Source organism: Branchiostoma lanceolatum, chromosome 2 (genome assembly GCF_035083965.1).
Source record: "Branchiostoma lanceolatum isolate klBraLanc5 chromosome 2, klBraLanc5.hap2, whole genome shotgun sequence".
In the NCBI taxonomy this organism is placed as follows: domain Eukaryota; kingdom Metazoa; phylum Chordata; class Leptocardii; order Amphioxiformes; family Branchiostomatidae; genus Branchiostoma; species Branchiostoma lanceolatum.
The window spans coordinates 25,157,322-25,179,886 of NC_089723.1; the positions used below are offsets into that span (position 1 = coordinate 25,157,322).

Consider the following 22,565-nt stretch of genomic DNA (forward strand, 5'->3'; position numbering starts at 1 on the left):
TAGAACGTCACGCCCATGTTGCATTGCAGCTAGAAAATGGCCGCCGGAGGAGAGAGAAATTTGTCAGAAAATCGCCAAAATTTTCACAATTGAGCAACTTGTGACGCCATCGGCGGGTGGAGCCCCTTCTACGGGGTACCCGTTTTCTCTGGGTAAGTTTGTAGCGTTCCAATTGCCTTCTTTGTTTCGTTTTCAGCCGGAATTTAAGCGTAAATTTTCCAAGAATGATCCACCCTTTTGGTACCCCCAGCGATGCGATGTTGCAAAATCCCTCTGCCCTTTTCGCGATCGCGTTTTGCCAGATTTGAATATGTCAAATCGTGTGACCCTGAAGCTCGGAGCTCAGCCATTGCGTGATAAACCCATCTGGCCCAGTTCTGTGCTTACTTGCTTCAGAAATAGCGGGTTCACACCGCTCATCCGCCGGTGTAGTTTGTCAAGTCGACACGCTTCGCCACAGGAAACGGCTGATTTCGACCGCGAAAATGGACTCAACCCTTGCGGAGTTTATTGTTTACCATCGCGGGCTTGTGTTTTTATTATTTCTAACGCCCCGCCCACTCCCGTATTATCGACAGGAATAGCATCGTCAATATTTTACTTCTTTGTATTGACATAAACACGTCCGGACTGACCATTTGTCACCGTCCTGTAATGTTATCGACTGTTTTTCACGTTCAATTGACCACTGTAAACACAGGGGATTTCTGGTATGTATTCCTCTGATCGGGAAAACCTAAGGTTTCAGCCCACGTAATTTCTCATGCTTAGACGTGATTACCTGAAGCCAAACACATGTACAAAGTACCAGTTACAATGTTGTAACAACTGATGTAATTCTAATTTGGCCCGGTGCTGGAATTACCCAAATCCCATTGATGCATTCATGCATATTGAATCAATAATATCCGAGTATAACGGTGTCTTGAATAATTCCTTTAATAGTCTCTTCAAATTTTATATTTTACTAGCACCATGGTTCTTATAAGGAACATGTTGCAATTTTTAGATTTGTCCCTTTTCTGATTTTGTTGCTCATTTACGATTTAGCTATTATGAAACACCTGACGATATTGAAAGCCAAACAAAGAAGGTACAATAACGTGTACTGAAAATGGTCTTCGAGAGATTTAAGAAAGAATCAAGAAGAGATCAGTGGTGTAGAATTCACATGCTAGAAATGATTTATAGCTCATTAGCTGTACAATGGGCCATTTGAATATATGCCGTACCAATAAACATCATCAGGATACAGGTTATACTAAAACCCTTTCTTGTTTTATCTTAAAATGTAGAGAGCAAATCTGTTGAACATACACGACATTGATGTAAATACGGGGCAAAAATACACATCTGTAACCTGCAACTAGGCAGCAACATCAGTTTTTGATAAAAATGTACACGTCAGCAATTCTGCACTCACCCCTTAAAAAGTCATGGGAAGCATCATTGAATATTGCATTGGAAGCAGTGTATTTGCATAAATGCGCAGCATTTTTATTTGAGTGGAGGTAATTTGCCGAATATACATATAGTTTTAGTAATTTACAACTTAATACATGTATGTTGATGAAACAACTACTATAACTTCATATTTTTGAAATATTACACCCATGAAATATTACAAAATCACACAAGCTTTATGTTCTGCTATGATCTGTTGCACATCTTTGATTGTGTCCCATTTATACATACGATTTGTGGTGTTTTGTCTATTAAGAGGTGTTGGAAAATGAAAATGATGAAAAATTCAAGTCATCCACAAGCGCTAGCATCCAATTGGAACAAATAGAGCAGAAATCTAATGTAACATAATGTCCCAAGTATAACAGGACTATATTTTAGCTGTGAGGGCTGCATTCTGAATTTGTCATCAAACACAAATCCTCATGGGTGTGATGAGGTGTGGGCTGATATTTCTGTATCCAGCATCCCTTGGCTATTTCCCCCCCAATTTTCCATATAATATATGTTATCTTCATCAAATTCAGCTTAGATCATAAGATAGATATAGAATTCTATCTTTGCTATGATGTGAAGATAACTTACAAAATGACAGACGTCATAATCTGTAGGTAAACAATGTACATGTATACAAATCTGTATAATCTGTAGTGACTTGATTTCAACAGTGTCTGACTGCCCTCATTTCTGATGAAGGATTCTACAAGATCAACTTTTAACTTTTAATCTACTGGGAAATCATTTGAGCATCAAGCTGATATGTTAATTCCACATTTTACAGAAATGAGAAAACAAATTGCAGATGTGATAGTGACACCAAACAGCAGGCTGAAAAGTCCATTAGTGCTGCTCCTCTCATGAGACAAGTTTCCCTTTCCATGTGTTACTGTTTGTTAGTACAGAAACAGCTGTGACATAAAAACAAGCACATCACAAGATCCATCTACTGTTTTTCCTTACGTAGATGGGGATTTGTATGGATATATTTTATGGGCAGCTGACGGAGAGATGATGAGTTTTAAGTGTTGCTATTTTATGAATAACTGTCAAATGTACTGTACATGTGGCTGCCCCTTGTGATAGGTTGATTTGATGGAGGAATACTGATTTAAGGCAGGTTCTCTACTTGATCATTTTGTATCATGATTGAAATTGTGAGAAATAGGGGATACCAGACAGAATGGATTTTCAAAAGGCCAAAGGTTAAACTCTATAACTATATCAGCATCAGAGAGGAGACAAAGTAATTACAAGAAGCCAAAGGTTCTGGTCTAACACCACAATTCACATTCAATAGCAAATCCCACCCAGGTAACAGACAAGGACTGAAGAAGTCCTTTTTCTGGCCAGGACAAATATGTTCAATAGAGCCAACCATATCCTTGACAGCAAACAAGCATGAATTGGGAGAGGTGCGCAAGTCTCCTGAGTGTTTTAATTAACTTTTATCCACAGAAGTGTTCAAGCAATTTTGTCCACTAAGAACCAAAGTCTAACAACTAACAAGCACTGAATCTGATACATTTTGTGTACACAGTCTTCATGTAGTTTAGTGATTGCGCTGTGTCCTTGGTCATGGATGCCGCATATAGCTAACAAATGTCAACTGTGGCATTTTAAAGGTTAAAGAAATGCATATTAGATTCTGTATCATACAGTGTATGCATCCTCATGTCATGTTACCTTCACATCTTCTTCTTTTTTCAAACATTGTACTTTTGTAGGAACTAGAAAGCAGTGTCTGACTTATTGAATGAATGATAATTTTGCTTTGTTTTCCTCCATGTCCTGCAGGTAATGTCAACACCAGAACTCTGTCTGGCATGAGCAATGACGTGAACTTTGACCTCCTGTGTAAGTTTGAGATGATGTTTCTTCTTGTATGTTGTGTTTCCTACCATGTATGTCACTTTGCGTGAACATATGTCAGCTATGTAGTCATGTATGTGTGTATGTATGTGTGTGTGTGTGTGTGTGTATGTATGTATGTATGCGTGTGTTTGATCAAAAGTAGTTGATGTCAGTTTTGTTTTCTTGTATAAGGCTACACCAAGTAATTTTTATGGATGACGTCCGCGCGCGCATTGATTTTGGTCTGTTCCCAGAAAAAAAATCAAGAAATTCCGCTTCCTGTAATAATGACCAAAGAGTTACGACAGTGCCACAAATCAATGGGATATGGAAAGAAACAGGCCAGGACAACAACTGCTGTTCAACTTCAACTGATTTATTCAAATTATTGCTGTTTTCATGATGAATAAAAGAATTGTTAGTTGTTACACTGTGTTCTCTCATTCAATTTGTGTCCTAACATGTGTCGTCGACTATTATATTTCAAATCTAGGCGTCTTGTTTTTTCCGGCCTTTCTTGTTTTTTGTTCGCGCTCTCGCATTAGATTTAGGGTCTCCAAAGGACGTCATCCATAAAAATTACTTGTTGTAGCCTAAGCTAAACAAATTGTCATTTATCAAGTTAGCTTGGACTTTGGTAACACATTCTTGACTAACTACCTGTTTGATGAATCATGGGACCTTTCTTGTATTTGTTGTATTTTTTGTACATCGTAAGTCTAGTACATATTACTTTTATTAGCAATCCTCAGATCATAGTTAGTAGCTGGAGACTTGTTTAGGATTAGATATTGACGCATGTATTATCCTATGTACGATTCATACAATACCAGACAGCCAAAAGAACAATTACATCAGATTCTACAAGCAATATACATGAATATGGTGTATATTGCAAAAGTGGCATAACATTGCATAATCACTGCTGGGAAAGCAATACAATTGCATCTTGCAGAGCTTAAAATGAAATTTCGAGATTAAACGCAACCTACATGTAAGTAGAAAATCAGTGGTAAGAAGGATTTTTTGTAGCAAACAAAATTGTCTCCTGGAAAATGTAAGGTTGGTGTTTAAATTATTCTACCTTTCTGTAGCATCAAGAGCTTGTATAAGAAATTGCTATTATTTTGTTCCCTTACTGATATTCATCTGTTTATTTTTGATTGGAAAGAAACATTATCAATATTTGTATTTTGTGGTAAATAACAGAGAGTAAACACACATACTGTAGTGTAGCTCTGCTTTGTGTACTTGTATCCATTTCAGCATGATTTTCCCAGGGGAGGTTATATCAGTCGATCAACCAGGAAGGCATCCATTTTTAATAAACGGTGACATTTTTGATAATCGCATCTGTGGCCTTGTACTATCATTACCCATAACATTTTACAAATCTATAACATACTGCATATTTCATCTCTGAAGGAGGTTGTCCGTTAGATTGTGCAAGTTATAGGAGTTCGATTTGAATTTTATAGAATCGCTTGCAGCTCGAAAGGACTGGCAGATGGCTGATATGGAAATCATAATGTAGAAAATGGTGGCAGTTTATTGATTTTGTTCATACATTACAATGTACTGTGTACTAGAAACAGGTAAAAGTCATATTTTATTTTTCTGGGAGAGGGGACTACTAACATTTACAATCTGAAATATATATCTTTGATTATGAGAATGACACAAGTGTCTCAGTCAGAATTTCCTTCTTTTTGTCCCATAATGATATCTTGATAACCTTTGCTGGTTCTGTTCAAACTCAAAGGGTTGTCTGTGGTTTGACTTTGGTGGGATCAACCATTGTTGGTACAGAATGTTGTTATATGCATAAAGGTATTTCAAAGATTAGTATATAAATTTGTTATTTCCATCATACAAATCTTGATGCAGATACCTCTATTATATACCACATGAATCATTCATAATCTTGGAGTATCTCCAGATAGGTCAGCCAAGGTTGCCATAATTGCTGTCCTCTTGGCCTCAGAATGCTGACCTCTCACATTTTAGGTCATCATACTTCCTAAAACATTTCTGTACATGACAATAATGATATTGATGGTGACAATATTTAGCCTTTCTTAGTTGGTATGTATTTACAAATGTATTTTCATTATTAGTTCCTGTCATTGCATTATTCATTGATAATAAATGTAACTTATCTTGCATCTTGCTGGATACCTTCACTTTTACACTTATGTGACTGGAATTAAAAACAAGTTGATACGAAACAAGAACTCAGTTACTCTCTGTGACCTTCAAAGCCAGCTTAGAGCTAAAGAAGAGCTGTTGTTACAAATGTGAGGAGAAGAATCTGTTTGTCTTGGCTTCTGTTCTGTTTGGCATTCCTCACATAGTGTGGCCTGACCATGCTACCTCCCCAGATACCTCACACATCCAGTATTAAAACACATCTCAGGATTTCCCCAAAGTATTTGGGATGGTAGTTATGAGGGAGAGGTCAGTTGGACTGTCGCCATTTGTCAGGAATAAAATTAGGGTTGTTAGACATCAGAAGTACATTCAAGTACTACATTCAAGATCTGATAGTAGATAATGAAATTGGCCCGACCTTGCATGTTATATTGTTGCTACTTTGGTCCATGGGTGAGTATGACAGTTGGCTAGTTTGCTAACGTTAAGTTGAAAAATTTCTGTGCAATGTTTTCTTATAACTGTAAGGGAAGTCTTTCATGTATATTGACTATTATATCATGTGATCTTACCATATCATAGAATAAGTGAAGACTAATCAGGAGTTCAACAAAACATGCAAGTAGGTTGGAAGAAGCCTGACTTCCAATGAAATGAACTATAGGTACAGAATATTAGGATAGAAAATATTTCATCTCAAGTTTTTATACAAATCATAGATAAGTACACAAACAAATAAAAGATACTGTTACAGGTTTGCACAGATACAGTTGGAAATGATTTAGCTGTAGAGTGTCTGGTGATTTTGTTCCATTATTGTTATATAACGTTAACATAATGATATGTATGCATAGAGCTGTAATTTCACATACAAAATGGCCTTTGTTGTTTATTGTATGCAGGCAGGTCACATGAGTAGTTCAGGAACCAGCTCCCACTGTGCTCTAGTATAGCATACAGCATTATGTTTACATACATGTATGTGGCAGAAATACATGTACATGTATGTAAGATATATTTTTACCAGTGCTCTAACAGGTCCCTAATGCTGAGATCGGGAGGTCATTGTGTGAAAGTCTAGTTATCTATGTAGTGGGAAACAGAATGCCATTCTATTTGCTAAAATACATGTATGTGCACTAGAATTTCCACTGTTTTTTTTCCTTGAATGGGAGGTTGCTTCAGGGTAGTAAGGCAAGCTTACTGCCAGTGAGAGATAAATACTTACCCTTTGGTTGTGATGATATTACCGGGTACCAATTTTTTTTTCAACCAGCTCCGGATAAATGATCATCATTAGTTGCTCTGAGTATGAAGTAACAAAATCCACGTTGGTGACCATTATATGTATATCAGGGCATTTGTGTGCTTGTCAGTTGTCACTTTGTGCATCTGTAAATGTACGTATAAAAGGCTTAGGAAAGAACTGTTGTGTTTCCAGTTATCTGACCAACCTACCGACCCCAGCCTTTTTTTGGGTCAGCGGCTGGCAAGGGACATAAATTTTCGATCTGACATATGAGTGATGAAAAGGTTGTAGAACCATTTTCCAACACGAAGGGTTCTCACCAGCACTGTGTGCAATCTAAGAAAACCCAAAACCGTAAGAGAGAATTCTTACCTAAAGGACCCTAATTATTTCAGGACAGTAATCGTAGACACAGCATTAATTTTCTGAGGCCTAAATGATTTCAGCAGGATTCGTTCAATGGAACTCCATTGTAATACAATATGGAGTGTGCGTGTTAAAACCACAGGTACCCCCTGTGGAGATGATAGCATGAATATCTGTTGAAACAGAATGGTGCCTTGCATATCAATTGGTCTCTATACTATAGTTTCATACCCTACACTGTAGTCCTATGGTTGTCAAATATACTGAAGTTAACAACAGATTTCTCCCAGTTGCCTTTATTGTTCCATTCACTGGATGGCTTTGTTTAGAGTCTAATGTACCTGTTCTTTTAATTCAGTCATCTGCCTCCTGATAGATTACCCTTTAGATGTCAGATGTGCATGTAGATCTATCAAAGAAACCAAAACATTGCCTGGCTCTGACATTTGGTTTGTCATTCATCTCATGTACGTATGTAGGTGGATTGAAATAGATTGGGACAATACATTTTGAAAAAAAGAATGTGGAACTGGGAAAATTATGCATTCTTTATCATTCCTTGACATTTATTACATGAAATCAAAGTACACACTATTACCAGGTACATTTTCTGCAAGAGGGTATTAAAAGAGTTGTTATACCCAAAAAAAATGTTTCAGTATGGATGAAATAGAAAATGGTCATTTTGCATCTACATTGGCATAACTGTTATCTACAAAACAAAACAAAAGTAGTAGAATGATTACATATATGTACAATAAAAGTGGTGACAATTTGAATACTTTGGATGGAAGAGCCGAAAGTTACCTCTCACCCTTGCTTGGCAATTCTCATCTTTCAGTAGTTTCACTTTCAGACAAACTTCAAGTCATTTCATTTGTGTTCTCTCTGTTAATTCAATCTTACAAAACAGATGGGTACTTAATTCAGGAAATGTATGATGATTAACAATCCTCTGTGCCCCCTCTCCAGGGTGTGAGGAATGTGGGAAGAGTCTTCCAGGAGAGTGTCAGATCCATGGCACCCTGCTCAAGGTCAAAGACAAGGTCATCCCCTCCAGGGCTCGCCTCACTCTACCTCACTACCTTCAGTTGCGGGAACTGGAGATTCGACCCGGAAACAAACAACGTACGCTCTTACTTATTTCAAAGTCCCACCACTATTCCTTGTGAAAGGCACTGACGAAAGGTAGCGGATGCTGTCTGAAACGACTGACCATTTACAAAACTTATCCAGTAGCTTGAGTAAATTTTTTTTTTTGTATTCCTTTTGTATGTTGTCCTTTGTGGTTGAAAAAAGACGAGGAAAGTAAGGAACGTCCTCATTGGTTTTCCGCCAGTCCTATGGGCATAAGATATTAAGGGGTTCGTGCATGTACAATGTATATTGTTTAAGTTAACAATTGAGTGTCCTTTGTGTCATTGATACATTTTACATTGATACAATTATACAGCATACACATGTTCTTAATCTTTGTTTTCTGTTTCAGTTCTGGGTGTGTTTGCCAAAAAAGTGATTCAGAAAAGAACTCAATTTGGTCCTTTCGAGGCCACCTTGGTCACTAGCATAGCAAACCTCACCAATCGCGATGAAAACAAATTTCTGCTACAGGTAAGTAGGGTTTGTTCATGAAACTCATACATAATCTCATAATTTTTGATTGTCCTAAAAATGTTGATGCCTCAAATAACGGGCTTCTCTTTGAAGAGCCAGGAGTTATCTCTCACCCTTGACAATTCTCATCTTTCCTTAGTTTCGGGCGAACTTCAAGTCATTTCATTGGAGTTCTCTCTGTGAATGTAATCGATTTAGGAAGAAGGTTGTAGATCTAATTCAGTAAAATTCGGAATCATACTTAATTGTGCATCATAGTTCCCTTACATATCGTAAGCTTGTGTTCTTACTTGTACAAATGTAGACATCAGTGATTTCAGAGGGCTTGGTTGGAACAAATTAAGTCAAATTCATGTTGAGTAATTGTGGGGTGAGATGTTATGTGATCCTGAAAGGAAATGACTGCCACACTGGTATTTTGCTGCTTGAAGTGAATGTAAATCAACATGAATGAATTCCCCAGTGTCCCTGACCTTTCCATTGATGCATGTACCCAGCTTTATGGAGCTTTGGTACAGATCCCTTATGGATCGAGTTACAAAGCTTGCTATCATCAATAGATTGCTGCATAGGACATGAGTCACATTAAACATTAAGTTCAGGTGAACTGAAATAGTTTCAGATTATTTTTCTGCATTCGAGACATTAGAGTTCGGTGGGACCCCCCATGCAAATACAATTCTTATGGGCATTCAAAATAAAATTTCAGTTGCCTGATCTGAAAAGGATATTTTATTACCTGTAGTGATGAAGTATGGAGAGTTCTGAATTTGGAGAGGTTCATAGAAATTTGGAAAATAGCCATGGAAATTTCTGCATTTTTACTGGTTATCATATGAATTTGAAGTGGGGCTGTTAATACAAAATTTGCTGTCTGTCCATAGGCGGTAGGCCACCGAGTTTTTGTTGAAATCGGCATTACCGTGCCATATATACAAACTCGATCCGCTAAGTAACAAACGAACGGAAAGATTTCGGTGAATCGTAGACTAACGCACTGACTGTGTACTCGGCCTTCTCCTGAAAGATTACTTACTCTAACACACACTGTGTACTCGATCCACTGAAATGATTCCTGAGAATCGGTCCACTGAAAGATTCCCCAGAATCACACACTAACGTGTACTCGGGCCACTGAAATAATTCCCGAGAATCGTACACTAACGTGTACTCGGTCCACTGAAAGATTCCCGAGAATGTTACAACCACAACGCCCGATCCGCCGTTTATTCTAAAGAACCATACGAACGGATGCCGAAGTCACCCGAAAATTGCCGAGAGCCGAATGCTTTGATCAGTGTTAAGAACAATAATAGATAGGTAGGAAATGCCGTTTTAAAAGCCCATATTTTCGGCGAAATACGGCAATGAAATTAAACACGTTAATATTACTTATGATCTAGGGGTTACTTACTAGCCATGTAAAATTCCTTAGGATACAACACCTAATTTTGAAGGAGATACGCGGCATTTTGTAAAGTCCGATTTCCGGGGAACAGCGTTACCAGCAGTACCATTACTGGTACTGATCCAGATTTCCCGCCACCGTTCGAAGATGGAACCCCGATTCGGTAAGGACTCCCAACAAAAACTTCAGACCAATGGTTCCTAACATCTCCAAGGATGGACCTTTTTTAAATGAAAATTCGGTCTATCTATACGTTTCAGTAATAGGTGAAACGTAACTACCTGCTATGTAAGACATCCTTGTAAAGCATATTGTCGATATCAGCCACTTTTAAAGAAATTCTAAAAAGCGCCGTGGAACTGTGTTCTAAGTCACCTAAAAGTGCTGTCCACATCAAGTGGTAACGCTGTCCACGGGTAGCTTTTCCTACCCTGTCATTTTTATGAAGTTAGTGATGTGTTAGCCCCCGGGCCATGGCGGTTTTGTCGGTTCGAACAGCGGGTTCGCGAACGCGTTCGCGCAAACTGCGAAACCTGTTCTACTCCCGTCGGCCTTTGCGCAAACTTTCCCTCCGACACGAACGACGCAGCGGACCAAGTTCCCAGTGCGTGTTGAGTGCACAAAGCAACAGTGATTTCAACAAAAAACTCGATGGCCTATCGCCCATGGTCTGTCATGATACAAATGCAGTATAGGAGCACTTGTAAACAAAAGAAGTCAATAGAAATTTTTTCGTACATTTGCAGGTTTTCAAGAATGGGAAGGAATACTACCTGGACACACCCAATGAAGATGTTTGTAACTGGATGATGTTTGTACGACCAGCCCGAAATCATGCGGAACAGAACATGGTGGCGTATCAGTACAGGGATAAGATCTACTTCTCCTCAACTAAGGTTTGGCACTGTCTGCACAGCGGATGCTTCTGTCCTGCCATCAATATTCATTTATTCATTCGTTCAGACCATTGTAGTGCCTGGTGTCACTCAGGGCAGCAACTTTACTTGCTGTTTCATTAGCAGGGTATATATTTACAAGGAGTGATTGCTTGCCTTTCCCCTTCTGCTGTCATTATTACACAAGTGAGTGTCATTATGCACAGAATAAAATCCTTTGATATCAGCTACTTATTCATCTACATGAATCAACATGAACCAGAAGTTTCACATTGATGCTATTTAGTTGCATCTGCATTTACATGTGGCACCATCTATAGATCAGCTAAGTCAGTAGTCAGTTAAGTCTCTTTTTATTGAACCTGCCCCACATTGATAGTTGCTGATGGTAGATATGTGACAAAATTTGTATTGTTTTTGTACAAATGTTCAGACTGATGTCTAGCCTAATGTCATTTTGGAATACTGGAAGATCATTAGAGGAAAAGCAATGTTGTCCCTATTTGGTAAAAAAAATCTAAGTGACAAACCATCTGGAGGTTGGTATGAGGTTTGATAGTAAAAAAAAAAGGTGCTTCCTGCCATCCTAGAGATTTCTTTCATACATCACATTTTAATTTGGATATCTTTGATATTGCAGCCAATCGAGCCACATTGTGAACTGAAGGTGTGGTATGCTGCGGACTACGCAAAGAGGATGAACATGCAGGTGTTGGTCAAAGGTCTGTCACCATTAATTACATGTACATGTACTCTATATGTTAAAACTATCTTAGAATTGTCTTCACATTATTAACATATCAATTCAGAGTTTGGGTTTAAAACCTTGTAACTCCAGTGCCCTGTGCAGCCACTGACGAAAGACAGTGGATGCTGTCTGAAACGTCTGACCGTTTCCTAATTTTATGCAATTGCTTGAGTAACTGTTACTTTGTGTATGTGAAAAATTTAGAAATCAAGAGGTCATTACAAGTTGCACCCCTTCCTTCCCCTGCAACAGCAAATCCACTGCTGGAAGAATCAGTAGAGAACTGAAATAAATTAAGAAAACCACAGCAGAAGATTTTGTGCTTATGGCTTCGTTTTTGTATTTACAAAATAGATATATCTGTATAGACTTTAATATTGTGTTATATTCCTATTCTTATGGTACAGTACTTACTAGACCAATATAATTGCCATAAGAGAAAAGGTCTGTTAATACAATCAGTGTTGCCTTGTAAGTCATTCATTGGCTTGGCTTCGCTAGCAAAGATTTCAGGGGAGTAGGTACCTTGTAGGTACCATGCAAACAAAGCACATGTGTTAATTTTTGCTAGTTTAATGATATATGTGTATACTAATGTTTAATTACATGTATGTACCCTTGCAGAGGAAGATGAGCTGTCTTGTGCCCTCCAGAACAAGCCACAGGAGATCAGACCAGTAAGTACTCTGGACTTTTTCAAGGTACGTAGCTTGGACCAATTTGCAGGCTCAGAACTTTTGACATGTTTGAGCAGATTTAAACCATACCAACATCCATTCTGAATACAATGTACATGTACCACATCTTTTTTCACACTTAGACAAGCAAAATTTCTAAGCCTGCAAAACTACTTCTGTGTATTTTATTGACTATGTCAAGTATCATATTTAAGATTGAATTGAACATGGTGAAACACTGAGTCTCGATATAGTGATGGTTAGGTTGTAATCATGATCACTTTACATTTATGTTGGGAATAAATGTCTGCATATTTGTTGATGTAAACTGAGATCTGGTTATTAGATAAGACCTGTACTTTAATTAGATTTAAGCTTACAGATTAGCGGTACATTTTTCAGCAACTTTGTTAATTTACAACAGGCCTGTCAGTGGTACATAATTTCATGACTCTTGACTTATCATGATCATGGACATGTTGTGGTTTCATTGTTATGTGTAAACTCTTTCTTTTCACTTAGACTGTTTTTGCATTTTTACGTCTTATTCTGACAACCTACCCATAAACTCTGATGTACACATGTTCAGCTGGTGATACATGTACAATGGTCTAACTCCCCCGTTTGTATCCCCAGACGGAGAATCACACCGAGCCGTGGAAATGCTCCAACTGTAACAACGTCTTCAGCACATTCGCCCTCCTGGAGGAACACTCCTGTAGTGCTGCAGTAACGGTTGCAGCACCACCAACAACTAAGACTCCGAAGAAAAAAGGGAGGAAGGTGAAGAAACGAAATGCAGAAGGGGCAAAGGCCAGACTGGCATCAAAATTGGGAGACAAAAGGAGAGAGGGAGTCCTGAAAAAAGTGAAACGAAGAATACGGGAGTTAAAACCAAGAAAAACTTATCCTTGCAATGCCTGTGGGAAAGTTTTTATTAACCTAGAGAAGCTGAAAATCCACACATACACCCATACGGGAGAGCGACCATTTAAGTGCAGTAGTGATGGCTGTGACAAGGCGTTTGTATCTAAGTATAAACTACTTCGACATATGACAACACACTCTCCGCACAAAACGCATAAATGTGCATACTGTGAAAAGATGTTCCATCGGAAAGATCACTTAAAGAATCACCTTCAAACACACGACCCCAACAAGGAAGCTTTTAAGTGTGAGGAGTGTGGGAAGGAGTATAACACAAAACTTGGTTTCCGTCGTCACATGGCGCTGCATTCAGCTGCAGCGGGGGACCTGACATGCAGAGTTTGTTCAGCAATGTATGAGAGCACAGAAGCGCTCTTAGAACACTTGAAGGTTCATTCAGGCAAGCCTGCAGGGGGAATGAAGGAGAAGAAACACAAGTGTGATCACTGCGATCGAAGGTTTTACACAAGAAAGGATGTACGCCGGCATCTGGTGGTACACACTGGGAGGAAAGACTTCTTGTGCCAATTCTGTGCCCAGAGGTTTGGGAGAAAGGACCACCTGACCAGGCACACCAAGAAGAGCCACTGTGCTGAATTCTTAAAGATCAAAGAATCACCAGATGGATCGACTTCCTCTCAGCTGCTCTCTCCAATGGAGGCTCCAGATTTGAACTTTGGGTCCCTACCAAGGGACGACAGTCTTCCAAAACTTACCATCAACAAAGGACGGCCACTAACGAAGGCAGAAACAAAAGCTTTCACGAACAAACTTGAACCACCACCTAAAGTGGCCATGGAGATCTCCATAGAAACAAGCAATACCAACCAGGACGATGGACCAATGGGACTGAAGCTTCCTGGTCCCGCAGTGATCACGGAGCCTGTGAATGCTAGTACAGTAGACTTGGGACAACTCCTGGGCTTCCTTCCCCTCAACTCTGCCCTGAATGCAAGCATCCCCATTTCACAGCCACAGACTTCACTCCAGGGCATGAACATACCCATGACAATGTCCATGACTCCACAGTCAACGTCGTCTCGGATATCCGTGCAGAACCACATGACCATGAGCCCGACAGCCAGCCTCACATCGCAAATCCCGTTCGTCCCTTTGTCACAGTCATTGCCAAGGTTCCATCAAGCATTTCAGTGAGTGGAGTGGAGAGTGGCAGACTGTATTTTGACATTTTGTGTTAGACTTTTCTCTGGTGCTACAGTAAGTAAGTATGAGGTAGGCACATCGTGTGAGCAGAGAAATTATCAGGACGGGTACTCCAGTGTAATGGTCCCAGGCGTCAGATTACACCTCCCCGGGCAAGTCAAGGGAACGCTGATCAGTGAATATTTTAAAGACGTTTTTACCTCATGTGCCCCACTGTGAAAGATGGGATGGGCATTGCCGCAGTACTGTGAGTGCAGTAACACTGATGCAATGAAATTCTGGATGTCACCATTTGGTTGGAAGATGAGCTCAGGCAGGCAAAATCTGCCTCTAAGTAGCTGAAAAGCCCTCTGAAATATGAGAATGCTACTGCAAGGATGCTGAACAGGTGGAAATTCAGGATTGTCCGTCTTGGTGCCAGACATTTTATTTCTGGTTCATTTCTACTTGGAAACTAATTGAATGTACAGTGTGTATGTCCTGGATATGTGCCAAAGTTGTCTGAGAAGGAAGAAGAATTCAGATGCACACAGTGTACATTATCTAGTGGTTTTTCTAATATTGACAGACAGTGAACATTTTGGTTTGGTTTCCACAGCTAACAAAACTAAGGTATAAGTGGAACTCCCCCTATTCTTTTCCTTCCTGTCATACGATAATACTGCTCAATTTTCTGGAAATGTCACTTTCTCTCTTACCACATTGGCACTTTCTGGGTGCATGTCCATGGCTTTCTCTCACTCAGTCAAGACTAGCGTACCAGTTTGCCAATCATTTAACCAACAGTGTTACAAAAAGCAAGAATGTTATTATCTCTGATTTTTTTGTGTACCTCTTTTTAGTATTGTATAAAATTTACAAACAGCTACATACCTCTGTTAAGAAACATCCATGTACGCAAGTGTATAATAGTTTATTTGTGTAACTATTTATATCTTTAATACTTACTTAATGAATTGAAGGCAGCCTAACTAAAGAAAAGATATAACTAAGTCACTGTATATAAGTATGTAAAAACAAAGAGACTAGCATTCCATGGTATGTACTGTATCTTGTACTATACCAACAATGATGTATAAAAGAAAGAACAGTCATGTATGTGGAACCCTTTATCCTAACACTCCTGTCAAGGCAAGAGCTACACGTGGAAGATGACAGTTACTCAAATAAGGAGGCTATTGGTCTCATAAGTTGTATAAAAGAAGGAAATGAACTTTAATAACATGAAGAAAAGGTTTTGTGTTAAGAACCATGCTTTCACAATGTCCTTTTATTATAGAAAGCTTAAAAAGGTGTAAAATGTTTTGAAGTATCTCATAAAGTGGAGAAACTGTCACCTTGCTGTCTTACCTCTTCAAGCTGAAAGGAAAATTCACTTGTAGGTGAGCCATTTTCTATCAACTCATATATTGGTAGGGTCATAGTTCAGGATACTTCAATTTTTAATGCTTTTTAATGTAACAGAGAGGTTCATCTTTTTATTGTCTTGATTGTCATACCGTCCCTTGAACAATTTGGAGCAATCTAAAGTTTGTGCAAGTAGGCAGGGAATTTACAATAATTGATGTATGATAAAGTACCTTTTCAGGACTAAACCCTATGCAAGTACAAATGTGCCAGATGAGAAAAGCTGCCAGGGAATTTGGAGTTTTCTTTTCTGCTTGAAGAGATATATTAAGGAGTAGCTCAAGTCTCAAGCTAACGCTTTTGTACATTTTGCTGTGGTTGCCTCTTGGAAAAGGTAGTTAGTTCTTAACAGTATACTGACATACATACATTTTCTCCAAAAGGGTTATTTTTCCTAAATATTGCAAAGCATTTCATATGAAGACTAAGCCAAGAAAATCAGTGTTGTTTCTGTATACTAAATGTGCCCCTTGAAACCAACAAAGGCTGTTTAACAAAGTCTATCAGCTGTGTTGGGGACAAGGGTATTGTATTGTAGATGTGTCTGTAATGTGTGTTTTGTCAGATTGTAGCGGTACTCAAAATGTAGCAGACTTTGACTATTAAGAAACTGCATGCACTGCCAACATCTGTACATATATACGGCTATTGTATTATACTGGTTGGCTGAAATTTATGATGTTCGAATCGCTATATGTTTGTGAATGTGTGGATTTATGTCAGGACAAGCATGCAATCGTGCCCCAGGTCTTTTTGTGTTCTGCTTTGTTAATTGTAAATCCTTTTTTTTTCTCACGTCCACCTCAGGTTATTACAGAACAAAAGTTGTGTACTTCGGTACAAAAATGTGATAGCATCTATGTTCTTAGTACTGTATTGTTACTTTTTGGTAGGTACCATTCATGGAAAAGGCATTTTTCATGAGAAAACTACCCTGGTGTTCCTGTAAGAATTTCTTATCCATGACAAATGTTTGGGGCAGCCAACATCCACTGCATCTTGTCCTGGGGTAGCATCCACACTGTTGTAGAATGTTAGATGTAGCTCTAAAACCTATCATGTTTGCAAAATTCCTTAACTGCTTGATGCCTTGTAAGATATGTATAGACCATTGCGATATATTTTCTAGTGTGGTATGTACCTGGTGGAGTCGTATTGTCAGTGTGGAAGATTTTATTTTTGTGTTGTATTTACTGATCAGCTGAAGTAAGCGTCCTTTTCAGTAGGGAGTCGATCAAATTGTAACTTACAGAGGAAACTACATTGAGGCTCATCTGTTTCAAACCCAGCCCTCCCACCACCTTCTGCAAGTGTTTTTTCCCTGAGCATGTATTCTCTGATTCACAATGGTCTTGGGGCTGTTTTGGGAAAGTCAGTCAGCAGGGTCTAGGAGGCAACCTTGTGAATGATCCAGTCACATTATTAACAAGGCTGCACACTATAACCCCAAACAGAACGATTTCCCTGAACCAGCCTAAGACCATGTGTGTCAAATGAAAAGTAGAGATATCCACAGGCCATGGAGATTGCAATTACCCCTAGGGATACAAGGCAATAGACCCTTTAGAGCAATTTGTATGGTGCAGTGCTATCAATAGCATACATGTAAGTGCATTTATCAGACATGTTATACTAATAGGACAGCAACAATAGTTTAGTTTCAGTCTAAGTTGTGCCTTACCCTGTAGTAGGTATGTACAGTATTCCCTGCAACAAGTATGTTAGTTCTCTCCCATGTGCTCCACTCCTGCAATCTACTATAATTTCTTAAGTGATAACATTATGTGGTTAACATAAGGATGACTACATGTTGCTTCTCACCAAGTTTTGTGTATGCATATATGTTTTTTTATTAACGTTAGCATGAAGGTTTATCTGTGTTGGTAGTTAACATTATTGGTAGCTGTTCCAAAACAAAGAAACTCACCAAAAGATTGGTTGTCCCTACTAGGGTATTCATCAGATTTGAACAACCAATCACTTTGGGCACATGACCTACCTATGTCTGCATTGGTCAACACAATTTTCCCAGCTCAATAGCTGTAGTAGAGACAGCCAAACTGTCACTGAGTTGCTTTGTTGTGTTATGTTGGGACATAGTTCAGCTACCAACAAAGTCAATGTTACCAGTGATTTGGACATTTACATGTACATGCAAAATGATGCCATTTAGTTTTACTTCACAAGGGAGAGTTACTTTTCATTTATCTGTTAGTTCGTGTAAGTGTCATCGTAAGAGTCGTATCATGCATTTTTGTGTGCTCAAAGCCTAATAACTTTTATTATGAGCTTGGTATCAAGTTTAATCTTTTGAAGGAAGCTCTCAGAGAAAATTCCAGCATCATTGTGCTGACATTGCATACTACCCGCTAGTATTGCTCCACCAAGTCATATTCTAGCCGTCAAGACTTCATTGTTAAGTGACATGTCGCTACAACTTTGGCTTTTTTCTAAGTTGTGTATACCATGATTCCAACCTAGGGTCTAATGCTGTGGTGCTAATTTGATGGTGCTTTAACAGATTTATCTGTTGTTTTGTATGGTCAATTTCCTGGTGAAAGTAGAGAAATGGCATCATTTTGCTATCAAACATTTCACAAAAGGTAAACCTTGGTACAGACATCAAGTCTTGGGACAAAAGTAGTTTGTTCAAGTGTTCACTTGTCAAACAGGGCACACAAACTTGTACTCAGTCAAAAGTTGAGGTCAGTGCAATAATACGTCTCACCAAAATCTAGAAGGACTGTAAGTATTGTATGTTATGTATACTACTTTTCACTAATACTTCAGCTATTTTTCTCCGATTATTTATTTTAATATATTTTGAGGCACTTGAAGTACATGTAAGGGTGCAGTCCATGTAATTATGTAATCATGTACAATTAATTTTACATGTCATTTTTTATATACATGTATTAGTGTTGATAAAGCACAATAGCATATCTTATTAACAATCATGTTGTCAAACCTTCTCATTACTATTGATATCTTTTATTTTAGTCTTAGGGTAAGTTTTACATTGTGATGTCTCAGAATAATAACCTTTCTAAAATCATATTATCTATTCTCTCAACAAAGAAAATACATTTACATGATTTTACTACTATTAAATATCACAAAATGTTCAAAACTTCTTTCTGAAGAAAAACTGTTAGCTACAAAATGTAAGGGTAGTTGAGTTTTCTAATGTAGTAAAAGAGATACCATGAGAAAGACCATGATTCATTTGTCAGTACACAAAGGGAATTAAAGCCTTCCGTGCTCTGGGATACTCCATAAACTGTTCCCCATACCTGTCAAGGAAAGGAAAAGCCATTAAGTGATTATAGATCAAAGGATGCATGTATGAAACAAGAGACTGAAAACTATCAGATGCAGGAGGATACAACTTACTCTGGTGGTAACTGTTTTTTTTAGATGTCTTGAAACACAACCTTATATATTATCCACTCAACATTGTTCTTTGTTGCACTGACTGTAATAGTGTAAATAATGGAACTTGTGCAGGTACACTTAAATTCTACAGTCACAGTACTATTTTTCCCTTTTTGCTTGATCTTTTTATGCAGCTTACTTCAAGAGTTTTGATTTCTTTGTGGTAAGTGACACAAAAGATAATGTAAAAAGGCAGCATATTTGGAAAGAGACTTTTGTCCAGACATTATGGTAACAACAGCCTAGTTTATACCAACCATTTTCTTGTATGTGCAGCTCTTGGTATGAATGTTGCACATCCAAAAAGCATCCATGCCAGTCCTGACAAAGACCATGTACCCACAGCCCTACAAGATAACAGAATGGTAGAAGAAAAAGAAAATACTCTCAATGATAAATTCCATACCAATCTAATCATCCCATATATCATTGTTGATTACCGAGGCTTTGATAATGTATGTGTCTTGATACAGCCTTACTGAAATTTGACTATTGTAGTGATCATGTGTTACAATATTGGAGTCAAATTTCAGATATATTTTCACATGCATTGCTGTGACATCATTTGGGTGCATGTGATTTATAGTAACTATAAATGCGCTATGATGTCACAGCCATTAAAACCTGTGAAATTTTAAGAGAATAAACATCAACTGCAGACAATAAAAAGAGACAATTCAGCTTAAGACAACATCTCAACTCTCAAGTGATGAAAACCTAGACAGCAAAAAAAGGACTTAAATTGGTAAAGAAAACAATGCTTACCAGCCTAACCACTCAACTAATTCCCCGAAATAGTTTGGACATGCCACCAGCTCAAAAAGTCCTCCGGAAGGAATGTAGTACCCATTGCTACCTATTAAGCAACAACAAACAAACATGTAAGATTTCAATGTAGCAATCATAACAGGACACTCAAAACATGCATCAATTGCAATATGCTAGTTACATCACATCACAGTACATGTTAGATTCTGACAATTAAACAGATTCTCACATATTGTAACAGACAGGTATTCATTTCACACAAAGTAGTTTGTGCCATACCCTCTCCATTTGTACCTTTCTGTTTACGCAGACCTCGGAGCTTAATGTCTGCCCACTTGTTAGTGACGTACCCCGACACAAACAGTAGCAGACCTATGATGAACCTTGGGTCACTGCAAATAGGAATAGAAAATAGAAGTAGGAACAATAAGAAATTGTATTTTCTAGTTACAGCATCTCCAACTGTAAAGAACATTTGACAATAACAATACAGGGTATAAGAAACTTTTTGTATCTGCAAAATAAATAAAATGCGTAGACATGAGATTTATTGATTTGGCTATCAGCAGCAGAATATGTTTTAAGCTACCACAACTAGTTATTCATATGTCGCAAAACAAGTTTATATTGGCTTTGCCCAGACACTTAATAAGACTTGAGAAAACTGTTCAAACCTAAAAATGTCTTATTGTTAAAGCCTTATGTATACAAAAGCCCCCAACAATAGTTTTCTAAACAATGCAACTCCATGCTTTCAATCAACCTTTATGTCCAGATAACAAAAGAAAAATGCTTGTGATCCTTACTAGTAGTACTTGTCAGGATATCTGGCTGAAGAGATCCAATCAGCACACAGGAAACTAAAAATGCAGTTGGGAAACAGACCACCGAGGGTGATTCTGTACGAAGTGGGAAACAATCCAAGTCATTAACGTTACACAAATAACATTAGATAGAAACAAAACAGCACACGTATACGGCACATTGCATGCTAAAAATGCTGGCAACAAGGTAGCATAGAACTGACAGCTGAATCATATGGTACCATAGTAAATTTTGTGGAACTCCACAGGCCTTTTATTGCACCCTATACTAAATCTTACATTGTATATACATATGGAAACATACATGGTACGTACCCCAGGGGAACTTGAGCTTTGCTGTACCTCATGACAAGAGGATGAATGATTCCTCTGAAAAACAGAATAACACAGACATACATGTTTGGAACTTTATTGGATTTCCAGTTTGGAAAGTTTCCAAAAATCTGTCTGAGAAAAAGTTTACCTGTGAATGTAATGTGCCTGCCACAGGCCCAGGAAAACATAGTTTGCGTACTGCCTCTCAGTGCCATACAGGAAGAAAACCTACAGATTGATGAAAAGAAAGCTGTTAGAACTTAAAATCTGCAAGAAGTGGAAAATTAAAAAAGTGTGCATCATCACATCAGTGTAAAAAGTGAGATGCGAAAACTGTGTCTGCATATTGATTTCATATCCAGAGCTATTGCTTAGGCCTAAGAACATCAATGCTAAAAAAGTTGGGTCCGTAAGTTGTCCTTCACTTTTTTCAGATTCATCCGTAACATAACAAGGTGATCTACACGTAACATTAGGTTGATGGGTCTGCTTGTATCATCTTTTGTATTGCAACAGAACTAAGGAGAACATGTTGGAAAACAATTCTACAACATTCTTAATCCTCAGAATCATATGTCCTTTGCTAGCTCAACCTCCAAAACAATTGGGTCAGCAGGTTTTTGCTAGGCCTTCAGTTGTTGTTGGAGAAAGTAGTGTCAAGCACATTATAATATTGTAACCGTTATGTAACGTGATATGTTTACCAGCAGGAAAAGCAGCACTCCCGGTGTGGCATCAGACAGGATATGACCCAGTCTTTGGTTGATAGTCACTCCCCAAGATTCATTGTTGCCCTGAAACCAACATGAGAGAATCTCGTTTTAAAATTTAATAAATAAAGTACATAGTATATTAAAAGTGTCCATCTATCACATGTATTGGCATCTCTGATGAGTTATGTAACGTTAAGTATTTTAAATCAATATTTTCTAAAATCTCATTTTAACATTTATATAAAAAGTGCCCATCATCTAATCCGATAATGTCATATGTTTAATGACAAACGAAAGCATATAACATGTTACATGCAATATGGTTTTCTCAGTTATAATGTTATTCAACACCAACCAGCTTCTTCTCACCTGGTCAAATTTCCCATACGGTGCTGGTTTAGCGAGTTGCACAAGGATAGTGATGACACCTAGCAGAAAGCCCAGGCACACCAGGCCATAGTGCACCCAGAAATGTACGGTGTCGACAGCAAAGATCCAAGGCAGTAACTGGAAAAGAGGTATAACGTTACATTGAATGTTAACATAACATGACGATGACCATTGTACTATTGTTATATGATTTTATAC

The 22,565-nt window shown here is 38.2% G+C and overlaps 2 protein-coding genes across 4 annotated transcripts in view; one reads left to right on the forward strand and one right to left on the reverse strand.

Moving 5' to 3' along the window:
- Positions 1–18,876, forward strand: LOC136428164 (zinc finger protein PLAG1-like). Of its 2 annotated transcripts, none has more exons than XM_066417494.1 (8): positions 1–152; positions 3,259–3,318; positions 8,054–8,209; positions 8,571–8,692; positions 10,850–10,999; positions 11,640–11,721; positions 12,372–12,448; positions 13,061–18,876. In XM_066417494.1, the coding sequence occupies exons 2-8, from the start codon at positions 3,288–3,290 to the stop codon at positions 14,504–14,506; spliced, it is 2,064 nt and encodes a 687-aa protein (XP_066273591.1). In that variant the 5' UTR covers positions 1–152; positions 3,259–3,287; the 3' UTR covers positions 14,507–18,876. The 2 variants fall into 2 exon arrangements, with proteins under 2 accessions (XP_066273591.1, XP_066273592.1); XM_066417495.1 differs by having other exon boundaries at positions 12,372–12,424.
- Positions 17,693–22,565, reverse strand: part of LOC136428169 (uncharacterized) — a 16,751-nt gene continuing 11,878 nt past the window's right edge. Inside the window, exons 2-10 of one of the 2 annotated variants that reach the window (XM_066417506.1) lie at positions 22,347–22,484; positions 21,969–22,058; positions 21,413–21,492; positions 21,265–21,318; positions 20,932–21,024; positions 20,420–20,517; positions 20,123–20,213; positions 19,615–19,704; positions 17,693–19,215 (exon numbers count right to left, since the gene is read on the reverse strand). In XM_066417506.1, the coding sequence (XP_066273603.1) occupies positions 19,152–19,215; positions 19,615–19,704; positions 20,123–20,213; positions 20,420–20,517; positions 20,932–21,024; positions 21,265–21,318; positions 21,413–21,492; positions 21,969–22,058; positions 22,347–22,484 (798 nt within the window). In that variant the 3' untranslated portion in view covers positions 17,693–19,151. Of the gene's footprint in view, positions 19,216–19,614; positions 19,705–20,122; positions 20,214–20,404; positions 20,518–20,931; positions 21,025–21,264; positions 21,319–21,412; positions 21,493–21,968; positions 22,059–22,346; positions 22,485–22,565 lie in introns of both variants that reach the window. The other variant, XM_066417505.1, reaches the window with a different exon arrangement.